General features: G+C 40.8%; 1 protein-coding gene across 1 annotated transcript in view; it reads left to right on the top strand.

Annotated features, from left to right (window-relative positions):
* The window catches only part of LOC114062486 (BEN domain-containing protein 5-like), an 892,614-nt gene that overhangs the window by 694,243 nt on the left and 183,393 nt on the right, over positions 1-14,978 (top strand). The window contains exon 8 of the mRNA XM_027893962.1: positions 7,942-8,056. Coding sequence (XP_027749763.1) covers positions 7,942-8,056 — 115 coding nt within the window. The remainder of the gene's footprint in view (positions 1-7,941; positions 8,057-14,978) is intronic.

Here is a 14,978-nt window from a genome sequence, read left to right as displayed (position 1 = left end):
ACCTGAGGCTGTAACTCCAGAAATGTCTCCTTTATCCGTACAAGAGTGTGAGAAGGAATTTTATAACTTTTTAACTCTGGAGAGCAGTTGTAATGTTTGGATACCAGAATGGTCAGTCTTGTTTAATTGTAGAGCTCACAGCCTGTGATCTGCTGATCTGTTTAGAGAGGCCTGCCACACAGCTGTGGTCCTCCATCAGTGACTTTGTTCCCCTCAGTTAGGTCATTACGTGCATATATCTGGAAAAGCTGGAGGGGTGCAGGTGAGGGGCTGGGATGCCCTGACTTGGGTCAGTGACTGACAGAGCAATTTCTCTCTCAGACTGACAGAACCCATCCAGGAGGTTCTTGACTGCTGTTCCCACTGCTTGCTTCCTTCACGTGGATTTGTGTTTCAGCCACACCAAATGCCAGATTAATTATGTGTGGAACCCTATGCTAACTGGAGGAGGGAGGGAGGGGGAGGTCAGAAACAATAGTTTTTTAAATGTTCTCTAAATCAATTACTGTCTGTGCTTACTGTGCACGTTAAAATTGGAGTTAAGATCCACCGTGCCTTGCTCTGCTATTTGAAGTATTTGTTGCTAGTCATTATCAATTCCTTTGCTTGCAGCCCCTCTAGCCAGAAGCATGGTTTTCTCTGCAGCTGACATTAGCACTGTTCCACTGGGCTGGCAAAATGCAGTGAGCTAGTGTGTTTCCTGGGAGACTGGCTGTTTTCCATTTATTTCAGTGCTCTGGAAACAGGCCTATCTGTAATGCCCTAACATATCTTAAACCAGGAAAATTACTAATTCAAGTCAGTGAGCATATTTTCATTTTAAAAGAGTAACAAATTAAATAAACTCCCTGCATTTTGCATTTGAGACCTCAGTGTTTCATCTGCTGTAATCTAATTCACCCATTCATTTCCTGCACATTCATTTTATCCCATTATTTGAGATTTCCTTTGCTTTTAATCCTGTGTTTTGAAGAGACCTAGAGTTACAGCAGAGAATAGATGAGAGACTAAACAGTAAATAAAAGAACAAACATGCCATGATACAGCTTGATGTGTTTCTAATCAATCTGCTTATTGCAGCTGGATCCTTAAGTTAGGTGTGCAACTTTTCTGTTTCAAGTTAATTAAAACTTCTTTAAAAATAGGTGAAATGGGGCCATGTGTATAATCCACCAGGAACTGTTGCACTTTTTTTGTTGTTTGTTTGTTTTTAACAATAACAGTTATGGTTGCAGATTTCAAAGAACAACAACAAACAAACAAAAAACCAAAACCACAACTGAAATGACCACAGGGACCGAAAGATTTTTGGGGGTGCTTTTAACCAACCAAACTCAAGCAAGGAGATCTTATCACTGAAATATTTATCTGTCTATATGGGGACAAATCGCTCTGTGATCAAAAGGGCTGATTGATTCGAGGAGAATCAATCAGCCCTTCTCTTTCTGTACACTTCAGAAGAAAGGTAACCAGGGATGTTTCTGGTTCACATACTGCATCCTTCCTAGTGCTGTCTCACCTGTCTTGGCTGGCTCTGATGAATTTTGTCATGGGCAATTGTTTAGTTGTTGTCTCCCTTGAGAGCTTCCAGTCCCTGGGAACCCCTGGGGGAATTGTCAGCTTCTCTGCATCTTCGAAGAACTTGGTTGCTTTTCATCATGTGGCACCCGGAGGCCTGTGCAGGTCCCCTCTGAGCTTGTCCTGGGGGAAGTTTAGATGAAGTCTGACCATCAGCATAGAGGAAACAGGAGGAGTGGAGGCTGACCTGAAAAGTGGGATCTGATGAGTGCTCGCAAAGGTTTTGTGCAAGGTGCTGCATCTCTCTGAGTGCAAACACCCTTCGCTCTTCGGTATACTGAGGATGGCCAGTCTGTTCATGGAAAACAGACAGTGTTCTGGATCTTTCCACTCTCACTTAATTGCAGAAACTACTCAGAGAGAGGCATTTGCATGGACATATACATCAGGTTGGGCATCTGGAAACCAGTGACATAAGTCAGGCACCAAATTTTTCTTCATCTAACACTGTTAAGCAGGTGCTGCTTAGTTATGCAGTGCTTCTTCACCACCCATATTACTTTTTATAATCTTGATGAAATAAAACCTTGGTTTTACCATGGATTCTAAGGGGACCTTTGAAAAGATAAAGTAACCAATTAGTAAAGCATTAAAAAAACCCCTATAAATTCTTTTATATTGATGTTGGCATCTATGTGTTCACCTCTGCGTGCCCCTTCCCCTGCCCAAGAAATGTGTTTCTAAAAAGTGCAAAAAAAACCCCAAAACTACAAACAAATCCAATTTTAGTTTGTCTGTTTTTACACATCAGGAGGAGGAGCAGCTCTTTAAAAAGGGGCAGAGTCAGCATCTGCAATGGTCTTGTGCTGATGGAACCCTCTATGCGATGATCTTTTGTAGGGATAATTTTGGTGACAGCAAGATGTCAGATCATGTCAATAACCCCACTGTGAGTCAGCTCTGTTCATTTATCACCATTTATATGCTTTCATTTTTTTCTTGCTGTTTTGCTGAATATTGTAAACACTTCAGGTTAAGACATTGCTGGACCATTTCTGTCTGTTGGCCTCTGCTGGGGGCTGCGCTGAAGGAACAGATGCACATCCTCTGGAGATCACTCCGGCACAGCATTGCTGTGACCTGTGCTGAGCAGGGCTCAGTGTGACTGTGACACCTTTCCCACCATTCTGGGATGGAGAAGAGTGTCCATCTGCCTTTCTCGTGTTTTGTTTTGTTGTTTTGGATGTGTGGGCTTCTTTTTTCCCGCAGTCCCACAAGAGAGGGCAAAGGCTGAACAGATGAGGGCCCCATTGCTGAAGGAGAGTTCCTTCACAGGCGAATGTGGCACAGCAATGTCTTTGTGATGCTTACTGTGTGTGTGCTTTACTTGTTCTTTGGAGACAGAATGTTGTAGCTGCTTGGCCCTAGAATCTGATGGGGTTTTTTTACCATCATATTAAGAAAACCTCTCCAAAAAGCCCAACTCCATATTTTTGCTCCTACTCACCATAAAACATAAGTATTGTGTCATTCACATCCAGTTCAGTTTAAACAGTATATTTCAATAGTTTTATATGAGCATAAGCATTCAGGACTCCCTTATAATTATTTTCCAATGAATATATCCTATTTCTCTTAGACTAATTGTCACTTCCTCTTTAACCTGCAGGTTATGGTGAGCTGCCTGCAGGATACCAGCAGCTACTCAGTGTTAGGAAATGGGTCTGAAAGTATAAATCACTTCTTTCTTGGCATATACTAGATACAGTCCAGGATACGTTTGCATTAGCAGTTGCCATATTGCATTAGGATCTGTGCTGATTAGATTTTCAGTAATAGGAGCAGGGCAAATGTATTATATAGTTATACAATTAAATATATTGTCAGACTGAGGGTGAAAGGATGGAGTAATGGAAAAAACAGGGGCTAAGACAGGCTTTTCTTTGGAAGGAGCAAATGTGGAGAGGTCATGTTAGAGCCAGCAGGAAGTTTAAACAGAGTTTAAGGTGGCTGATTGAGGAAATATCTTGAAAGAACAGTGGAAGTGATGTGTTATGGGAGAGCGAATGATTAATGTGCCTGTGAAGAACCAGTAGATAATTTGAGCTGGATTGGGGTGAGCAGAGGACATAGTGTTGGGGCAGGTGAGAGGTGCTGAGCTGAAGTAGGCAAAAAAAAAAAAATTGAAAAAGTGCATTTAGCCTTGAGAAAGAGTAATGGTAGAGAAGTGACTTGGAGTAGAAGAAATTTGGTCCAGATTTAGTGTAGTTGCAGTGAATCTGTGTTTACCAAGAAAGACTGTTAATTAAAAACTGCTAGCATTTTTTAGACTATTGTGGCTGTGTATCTAATATTTGCAGTTGACATGTTTTGCCTTTTCCTTGGTTTCATTTCTTTCTTTCCTTTCCCTCAAAACTGTGAAAAGCTCCTTGAAGTTCATGTAAAGACTTTGGTTGATTTCTAGTGGACTATGAATAAGCCTCTTCTTATGTCATGGCTGAATGCTGATTTCTGAGCTGTTCTGGTTCCAGGCAACATCTATAATTGCATGGTATTATTTGAAAAATAAAGATTTTAATTGCTTTCCAGAAAGCTTGATAGGAAAATAATCTATATTGTTTTGCTTCTTTAATTGGAGAACTTTTCCACACCATAATATGCCTAAGTAAGTCCGTTCCATCACGTTCTCCATTTTATTTTAAAGTCACTTGAAGAGTTAATACTTCATTATTGGGCTGTTTTCCTTGATCTCCAACCACAGAGATTTGTGGGGTTTTTTAAATAATGCTTGTCTTATTTTTCATAGCTGATGTGACTGATTCAGATTGGATTATTTCCTTTGACCCAAACTGGGGCTGCAGTTCGAAGATCCATTCAGTCTGTGGGCAGCCCTTTTTTTCTTTAATAGCAGACTAATTGGCAGACCAATTAATCTGCTCATCTGTGAAAAGAAAATTTATAGCAATAAGTAGTTCTATTTCCAGAAGTCATTCTCCAAAGTAACATTACAGTGGCCTTGTTTACTTCATGCCCTGCAACACGATCCAGTGCTTCAACAGTAGCACAGGTCAATTAGTGGACAAATTAAGCAATTATTAGCCACTAACAAGGGTGACTGGCATCATTACCCTTCCTGTTTACCAGCAAACTGTTATTTTAATACAAAGATCAACAAATAAATTAGGGCATCTGTTGTATTGCCATGTCTGCCTTGAAGTAAATTATATTAAATGGGCTTTGGTTGCTGCCAAATTCTTAACCCTGGCCTAATGAGATACACTGATATGTCTCTTGCTGATTACAGAAGCTGTAAAAATTTGTTTGTATTGATTTATTAACTGGAGGACCAAGTTCTCTGTGATGGTATTTTTTTAAATAGTCTGCTATCCATCTTTTTATTTTAAATGTTATTGATCAAGACTATTTCAGAGGGTCCAGAACTGTTGGGTTCCTCTGGAAGACAAAGTTATTTGCTAATTATATTGATTATTTGGATGCTTACAATAATTTTCTGGTGAGGGTTGTATATATAAATGTGTGCTTTCATCTGATGCTTCTCTCATGTCCCTTAGAACTGCCTTTACGTCCAGGTTAGAATTCCATAAGTCAGTTATTCTTAACTCTTGCTTTGTATTTTTATGGTGGGGTAAGGTTTCTTTAGGCTTGATTAAACGTAACTTAAACAAGGAAATAAAGTAAATCTCTTTGGGCTGGGTGAACTTGGCTGCAGTACCCCCAGTAGCCTGTGGAACATTGGGAAGTGCTGGGGCTTGTTTGACCCAAGCCCCTGGGTGCCCAAGGTCAGCCTCTTCCCTTTGGTTGGGTCCAACAGTGAATCACACAGATCAGAGGCTCGCCCATTGTGTTTATATGTAGCCTTCCTCATCATACCATGTTCTTGGTTAGGGAAGAATAATTCTCTGTGTGAAGCTGAAAGCTGTAGCTTCTGTTTGCCAAGTCGCTTTTGCCAAGCCCTGTGAGCAAGGCTGCATCAATAACGAGGGCAAAATGAGCAGGACCTGGACAAGCCTCTTCCTGGCACAGTTACAGCCAGAGTGAAGCTCTGGGAGTTTGGGTTTCTGTGTGAAAAGCAATCATGTTGTTCCTGAGGTATTCATTCAAGGTCCTCCCTGCTGCATGAAGAAGTGTAGCCCAGATCACATGGCAAAACTGTTCTGCCAAAGGCCTTTGGTGAAGGGAAAGTTGTGTACACATGTTATTTACGCTGTTTTTATTGCAGTTTCCTTGGAAAGTCATACCTAACCTAGGATAAAGGTTTTTCTGGATGTAATGATGGCTGAATGGTTAACTCTTCCAAGTGTTTTAGACAACATAAACTGATGTGATGTTTGAGTACAGTTGAGTTTAGTTGCAAGCTCTTTAAAACTGAAACCAGCACAACATCTTGAGAAACCATGGACTAAGAGTGGGGCTATTTTCCTTCAAGTACTTTGGAGCTTTCCAGGTGTGCATACTGTGGATTATGTTTCAGACACTGCCAGAAAACAGTTAGAGCAGCAGTTTAACATAGCTAAGCTTTTCATGTTTGCATACAGTTAGGAAATCTGGTTATTCAGGATCCAACTGTGTCCCTGTCGTTTTTTCATGTTCTTGCTGTTGTATAATGAACTAAAGTCACAACACCAGCCAAAAAGCAGATCAATGTTCGGTTTCCTTCACTGGGAGGAGGTAATTGCAGAAACATTTCCTGAGCAATGTAATTACGTATATGCTAATTTGCCTCAGAAATTCAGGTTTAGTTTCTTCTGAAGTAGAAGACTTGGTTGCAGAAAGGGACTTTCCCTTCTTCATGATTAGTCACTAATAGATGGAAAAATTGCTAAAGTTTAGAGTCAATTATACCTTGATCATCTTGGACGTTTCAGAAGCCTCATTTTTCTCCATGTGCCTCAACAAATTAGAATTCATTCCAACAGCAGTATAGGTTCAGATTTGTTAGTATTTGAAACACAAAGTGGGCCTCAGGAAATAAGCTCAATGAGGGAGATGGACAGGACGTGAGATTTTGGCCCCGTCTTTAATGTACATTCCAACCAAACTATAAAGAAGTGCATTTAATCTGGCATGTTAGCTGGGGTTTATTTTTATTTTTAAATATTTGTATTGAATCACAAAAATAGAGGTCTAAAGTCAGGTTTTCTGAAGTCAGCTAGTTAGCCCATGCCATCTCTTCTATGCCGAATTGTCGCTTGTTATATCTATTCCCTAAGGCTTTACCCTGTCCAGCGTTAAATGCTTCTGATGATGGGATTCCACTCTTACCCTGGAGAGACAATTCCACAGTCTAATAGAGCTCACCATTAGTGAAATTTTACTGATGAGCAGCCTTAATTTTTCTCTGCTTAATTTTATCCTGTTACTAGACCGTAGTGATTGATTTATTCTGGGGAAATTCAGTAAATGGTTCCTGCTTCACAGGATGGACCTTACAATAAATAGCAAATTGTCATGACCTATCTGTGGGTGTCCTGAGATTACACAGGAACTCAATTTATCTCAACATTAATTCCCTGGAAGCTATTTCTGTCAGTACCAACTCAGTGGAGGAATAAGCAATGAATTTAACTGCCAGATTCCTGTCTCCTGCCCCAGCACCAGCCTTGGGGTGAGGCAATGTTTAGTCGCTCCCTGAGCACAAGCCCAAGAGGCAGGAGCTCCTGCAGGCTCTGGTGCTGTGATGTGCCCAAAGGAAGGGCATTTAGGATCTGCTTCCCCTGTCACTTGCCTTGGTTCCACATTAAAGGAGCTGATGATGTGGAGTTAATCCAGTCTTTTATGAGTGTAAAATAAGTGAAGAATATGACCTTATAAATTCCAGTCTACCAGTCCCACAGTATATGTGTGCCTAGTGCAGAGGTTATGTAACTACCCCAGTTTTTGTGAAGTGTTTATACTTCTTTATACACACAGATGATCTGAAATCTGTGTTCATGTGTCAAGGGTAGGTCTGGGCATGTGCTCAAATGAATCTGAGGTGCCTCAGCTCAACAAGTGGCCACTCGTGAGCTGAGCTGCAGTCTGAGCTCATGTGTGCAGGCTGGGTAATCAAGGTATCTTTATTTTACCACTTAGGAGGAGAAATATTTTATTATCAAGGCTCAGCTGATGGGCTATAACTTCTTCCTCTGTGGAAACTTGACAGTGTCTGATAGTGCAGCCATAGTTTACTTGGATTATGAGCAGAGACTAAGGGTATTTCTCCTTTAAATTCTTGGAGTTTTAAGAAGGTGGCAGATGCTACATGACTGCAAGTGGTTTGTTCTGTTGAAAGCATGAGCAGGGCGAGAAACCAAGAGGAATGATCATCCTAAGCTTTTATACATGAAAGTTCAGATAGATGGAAATCACTGATGTCTTAACTCCCCCTTTACAAACTCTTTCTTCATTTTTTTTTTTCCCCAGGTATAATTGATTTCCTTGTGAGCCACCATCCTATTGCAAAAGTACTGAGAGACCACCTGGTCTTCAAGATTGCACCCATGCTCAATCCTGATGGAGTTTACCTAGGAAATTACAGGTATGGTGTGGGACATGGATCTGTGTATTTTATATCTGCCTTATACACCTTTGCACTGCTTTGTCACAGAATCTTATGTGGCTTGTTTCGATTAATTCCTCTTCAACTGCAGATTCGCTTGTGTCCATATGCTTCTTGGAGTTCCTGTCAAGGAAGGGGGCTCACAATAGCAAATTTGTGTGCTCTAAGTGCTAGAGAGCAACTCTTCAAGATAGCAGGGTATCTGCTCTGCAAGCCTCCTCTAAGTGTGGGAGTTAATGTCAGCTTAGAGTTAGACCTTAGCCGTGTTTTATAAATGCATTCATTATGCTGCTCATCAGCCTCTATGTAAATGTGTCAGTCAATCACAGTTCTCTTCAACTACCCAGATCATCCATTAAAGTCACGGATTTCACTCTGTTATTGTACCATAATAGACAGGGATACATGGAATGGCATAATCATTCCACCCTATGCTAATTTTGCTTCATTTTAGTATTTGAATTGCTACTTTACTACTTCCTCTGTTGAGATCGTATTCAGATAATCTTTTGTTTTCCCTAAAATTGTTTGCTCTTAATGCATTTATTTACAAAATAAATGTGCTGCTGGAGGTGATAATGAAAAGCAGTTGATTAGTTGATGATTTGTTTGTGGGGGCAATTACATGTACCACACAGTTCTCTGGAGAAGCCCCTGAGAAATGTAATATACTGCATGTGGTTTTGCTTACAGCGCAAGACTGAACAGCACAATTCACTCTGTAGCCAGGCTATCTTGAGCTTTGATCTAATTAGATATTGCATTGCTAAGCAGAATAAGACTGCCTTATTGTAAGGGTGAGGAGACCACTGAGGAAGAAGCTGGAAGGTGCAGAAAATGGAAGGTGCTGGCAGCTCTTTGTTGAGGGAACAGCCTCACATTGTGCCAGGGGAGTTTTAGATTGGATATTAGGAAAAAATTCTTTACTGAAAGGGTGGTCAGGCATTAGAACAGGCTGCCCAGGGCAGTGGTGGAATCACCATCCCTGCAAGTGTTCAAAAACCTGCATGGATGTGATGCTTTGGGACACGGTTTGGCAGTGCACTTGGTACTGCTGGGTTAATGGTTGTACTCGATGGTTTTAGAGGTCTTTTCCAGCTTTTATGATTCTCTGACACATGCTCCTTATCCCTCCTGTGCTGTACTAATTACTAAACTCAAGTAGTGGGGAGTTGCATGGGTGATTTCAACAGTGGTTATATGCGTTTCAAGTGAAACTTCTGAGAACATGATCTCCTCCGAGCTGCAGTGACACTCACTCAGCTCTTGGCAAATCCAAAATCAGATAGTGATATTGCAGTAGCAGAGCCTGCCAGCAGTGGGAATTTGTCAGAATGTGTCACCACACAGGAATAAAGCCCTAAGTTGGCTCTAAGACTCTGATACTACATCATTTTCCTCCGTTCCAGGTGCCTTGCACATAAGCAACTCCAGTTGCAATTAAGCAGTTTTTGTTTTTCCCCTTAAATTCACTTGCCCTGCAGGTTTTTCCCCTGCCCTATTACTTACAGTTTTTGAGAGGCATGCATCTTTACAGACATGCATATGGCTAATAACTTGAAAAGCCTTTGGGGAACCCAGGTGCTATGAAAGGGCATGTGAATTAATTTGGAATTGCTGAGCCTGATGGTATACTATTGGTTTAACTTTTCATGATATGCAGGATTTTCAAGCCTCCTGAACTGAAGAGACTTTTAATGAGGTAGTTGGAAAAACATTTGATTTTCTTGCAATTCTTCACTGTATTTACAAATGGTCCAATGTAACTAGTAACTTAAAAATTAGGGTAATAAGCAAAATGCTACCTATTATCTTGAGAAGAATATTAAAAAGCCTAGTAATGTGCCGGCATTGCAGTTAACTGGTGCTGAGTGAATAATTTACAGCAAACACTTTATTTCCTCCTCATACAAAATCCACAAGCACATCACAATTTATTTACTTGAATTTAGTGGATGAATTTCTAAAAAAAATCCCCAAGGATCACTTGCTTGTATTTGAAAATTTAACTCTGAGGCTTCTCAGTGATTGGCTAGAAAACTCTGTTTCATCTCTCTTGGTCTTTGTTCAGATTAGCACATAAATAGGACTTTCAGAAGTCTTCCACGTTAACCTGGTCTAACACACATCTATTGGCTGGGGACAATCCCCTGCCTTTGCAAACAGGGGTGCCATATGCAGCAAGAGCAGCTTCAGGCATTTGAACTTCTCCTTCCTGTTATCTCCCTCTTTCTCAAAGCAGCAGCTGGTGACTATTTCTTTGGTTCACTGAAGGTTCACATTCAGAGCTATGCAAGCTAAGATAATGAAATGGGTAATTAAACCTCATGCTTGAGTTTGTAAATTGATCTCCTGCCAGTGTGAGAGAGGGTTTTTTTTTTTTCACCCCACCAGTACACAGCTTTGCACAATTGGCAAAGTGCACTGTCGGATGCACTTCACTGTCCTCTGAAATCCCAGGCACAGTGGGCACCATTAAAAGACTGAGTGTGTCAGCAATTCTCATAGAAGGGACGGGATGTACTAGTTCTCCTGAGATCAAAACTGGAACTAACCACTCATTTACCCAGGATGATATGGTAACAGCTGGCTGATGAGATTTTCTTCATTGTCACTTCTGGGGTTGCAGGACTTCGGCCCAGAATGTGGGTCCTGCCCTCTCCTCCAAAATCCGTGAACTGAGGTTTAGGAGTTCAAGCCAAATCTGCAACAATGCTGCCAAGAACTGCCTGTTTTCTATAAATTCCTCAAGAGAACAGGCCAAGGGGTTTGTGACTCGAGAGGGACTTTGGTGTGGTGAAATAGTCATAACCAGCAACAAGTGAGTTTAATATTGCAGCTGTAAAGCACAAGTGCTCGCAGCACAGACACATCTGCAAGGAAACTCATTTATACATCACGTGTACGTTCAGGTGGCTCCAAAAGAAATGGTCATGGAAATGAATGTCAGTGCTAAGTTTATTCATATGCATGGAAATAGGGTACTAAACTTTACTGATTTATTCCAGTTTATGCAAGAGTTTAAGAATTTGTGGACCCATATAGTTAGGAATGAAAAGACAAAGTGCCCTGTGGGTAATTTGATTGTAATCTTAGGACATAAGTTTTTATTTCATAGAAAGTGAACTGGTATGGTTCTATCTCTTAATAACTTCAGTGCATAAACCAAGAGAGTTGGTGAAATTACCTCTACTTGACTTGATTTCCAGTGAAATTTCTGACTGACTGTTTGGAAACCAGAATATGTAATTTTTTTTTTTTTTAAACTGTTTCTTTCTGAGAAGAAGTGAAAAATGAAAATTCACAAGCAAACCATAGTGCAGTAAACCAGAGTGGGCTGGGTAGGAGTGTTGGAGGGATAAGGTGCAGAGAAGTGGAGCCCTCAGAGTGCAAATTCACCTGCAAGCCAAAGGACTGAATGGCTAACTGGGGTTGCTCCTGCTTGCAGTGCTACCTGTTTGCTGTTTTGCAGGCATTATACTCTTTTGTGAGGATGACTACTACACTAAACTCTCTTCAGTGAAAAAAAAAAAAAATTACACCTCCATAGTCCTTTTCTTGCCACCTGAATATACCCAACTCCTCCTAACATAATTGTTAATTAAATTGCCCAGGAAGATGCCATTTGTTGATCAACAATGAGTTCAGCATAATTTGCCCTCTGTTTTAGCTGGCAACATGTCCTCAGCTCTCACCTAAATTGAAAGACCCCTTCTTCTGGGGTTGCATGACTTGATCTTTAGCTTTAATTTGAAAGAACATGGCCCAAAAATAAAAATATTTGTGTGTTTCTCCATAATACTAATCTCACCCTCTCTGATGGATTAAACTGTGAAACAGCTTTAGGAAATAAAGGAAAACTAGTTCAAGGAAGAGAGATTTCTCGACTTTTCTCCCTCTGTTTGCAGTATAACATTATCATCTTCTGAACCTATTGCCATCCCCAGGGAGGTGGGGGTAGACTACAGAAAAAAAAAAAAAAGTGTTCTTGATTTAAAAGTCGTGCATCCCCAGGCTTGGCCTGAACTTTCCTTTATCAAGAGCTTGTTCTTAAGCTGGCATTCTGCAGCTGAATGCTGAAATGTGTCCCTGCAGGCGAGATGACTGTACCACACCGCCTTAGATTAGTTCCAATTTGTCAGCCTCACCTTTCAGAGACGAAATCCTATACTGGCACCAGAAGGGATGTGTTGCTTAGTCTGGGCAGCTCTTCACTGAGGTATCCCAGAAATGCCATGACAAGGCAGTTGAAATATCCTGACCGTTCTCTAAAGGCTTTGTCGCGTGGCCTTGTAAGTCTTCTCGTTCTTTACCGTTTCTGCGTTGCCTTCACTTGGATAACTCTGACAGTATCAGCCTTCGGTAAATTAAAGCCATGAATTGGCTGAAATGTTCTGAACTGTCATCATTACTGTACCCTTCTTTCTCGATTGTAAGGACTGCAAGAATTTGTGTGAATGGGGAGAAGAGGGCACGGGCTGATTCTAATCCTTTGTCATTTCACTGTCAGGAACAATATTTTTGAACTCGACACAATTCTTTACTGCTCGCTGGTGCGAGGGGTTAACAGTGCAATCTGTTGGACAGAAGGGAGGCCAGCCCTACCCAGGCTGGAAAACCAAATTCAACACAAACAGTGTCAGTGTCCTTATGAAAGCTGTGTTGGGTTTAAATGTTTTGAGCAAATGGTATATTTTTGCCCCAGAAACGTAGTTTTGTAAGGACTGAAATAGTTTGTGGGAGGGAGTTGTATTTAGCAAATTGTTTCATGTAAAAAAAAAAAAAAAAGGATCTGGGAAGGCTTGGGAAACATTTTGAATGATTCATACCATCATTTTATAAAGGACAATCTTCTGTTGTTTCTGTTTGTTAATGACATGATTTGTTTAAAAACTGGCTTTTTCTAAACATTCGTTTTGAAAGACTTGAAATACAAACAGAAAACTAGGCTTTGGACCAGGTGAAACTTTTCAGATTTATCCTAAATAGGTTTTTGTGGACTTTATTCCTGTGACTCTAGAAATAATCAAAAAGTTCAACATTCGAGTACACATGTAATTTATGAGTGTTTTTTAACAGTAAATACACATGTGGACTTTATCCACATTGTTATAACTATAAATCAGAGCTATATGTTTTAACAATGAGGAGTTTTGATTTTGATCTTTGATAATATCATCTAGGGGGATACACCTTTACCGACATACATATATATGTGTATGTATGTATATTCACAGTGATTGGGTGTGTTATGTGCTTCTTACTGTCACTTGTTCAGTTGTGAGACACAGCTATAAGTGTGCATACTATCATTTGCATAATGCCTCTTCATTATTTTTCACCTATTTTTCTGGAGGGGAAAGGTTTTTTTTTTTAACTTCATTTAATGCACATGAAATTCATGCATTGCCTTGAACTGAAAAACAGAGTATCCATCTCAGATGACAAGATGAACCTCTCAATGGAGTTTATTTTTCCTAATTAGGTGTTTGTCATTGTGTATTCTATATAACAACATATAAGTAAACAATCGCGGACCTTTTGAATAAATTTATTGGTTTTATTTATGTTACTGGGCATAAAAAAATCTATAATTACCAGGTACAGCCGCAATATAACTGGTATTTAATGACAATTACTTTTTGTTACCATAGAAATGAGTCCAAAGTAGTTACCTATAATTTCTCATTTCCAAACCTCACACATGTTGTATTGCAGTATTACCATAGTAATTGCCTATTAGTCATCATAAAATAAGCAGTTACCCAGAAGATATCAGGATAGTGTGAAATTTCTCATCTCATTCAAAACTTGCAGCACATGCCGCTTCTCGTCTTCCTTTAGTGGGATTTTTGCCTGAATGACAAAAATGTCCGTTGTACATGAACCCAAGGGAAGCAGGGATGTGATTGAGACAGAATTGTACTCTATAAATACACCAAGTCGGGAAAAGTGTATTTCATTCTCTGAAAATATAGAACTATTTCTCATTATTGAAAAACAGGCATTTTTCAAGCCCACAAAATGGAGACTTATTCCTTGCCATGAATTTCCTGTTCATTTGGGTTTTTTTCCCCCCCATTCAGCTGTGACCAAAGCAGAGGAGACACCCTGGGGAGGGGGTGGGTTTGTGAGACCACCTGTGCTGTGTCAGGCCTCACAAGCCCAGCACCCACTAATGCAGCAGCAGTGCAGGAAGCATCACCCACTCCAGCCTGCTATGAGCTTCATGGACTCCCCTTGAGTGGCCCCTCTTGCACCTTGTTTGACGTTTTAATTTAGATTATATGTTGTTGAGGCCAGTGAGTCTCTCTGTGCCTACCTGGATCACATTTAATATCAGCTGTGGGCTTGAGATTCACATGGAGCCAGAACTACAGGAGTGGCAGCTGTAGGTGCTGAGGGTGTAAAGTGGTGGCAGCTGAGTTCTTCTGCTCCCTCTCCAATTTCAGAATTGGAAATCCAGGGTGGCTTTCCAATGCTTCAGTGTCTTTTGACATCCTCTTGGATTAAAAACATGTGGCCACGATCAACCACCCTGTTAAAAAGGGGGAAAACAACCAAAAAGAGATCTGCTACGGTGAGGGAAAGGCCATTTCTGTGTATTACTGTCTCCCAGGAGGCTGGAGGCAGAGGCATGGCAGAAGATTTATCCTCCCCCAGCTCTTGCTTGGCACTGAGGACAGGTCAGGAATCTTCTCTTCTGTCTTTCTTTTGTGTCTGGTGTGTGTTTGTGCCTGGTTTGAATCTCCCAGCTCTTGTGTTGTGCCACGTTGGGGCTCTGGGAGGCAAAGTCTGGGGTGGATCTGCAGTTGTGGCACAGGTGTGCTCTGGGCAGCAGCAGGGACCAGGGAGGCAAGGGAGCAGCAGAGTTTTTCTCCAATCCTTACATCCATCTTGC

This window comes from Empidonax traillii, unplaced genomic scaffold, assembly GCF_003031625.1.
Source record: "Empidonax traillii isolate 1590-97213 ecotype Southwest subspecies unplaced genomic scaffold, ASM303162v1 scaffold15:size5535645, whole genome shotgun sequence".
Lineage (NCBI taxonomy): Eukaryota > Metazoa > Chordata > Aves > Passeriformes > Tyrannidae > Empidonax > Empidonax traillii.
The sequence above is the reverse complement of the archived record's forward strand: the minus strand, read 5'-3'. Positions and strand labels throughout refer to the sequence as shown.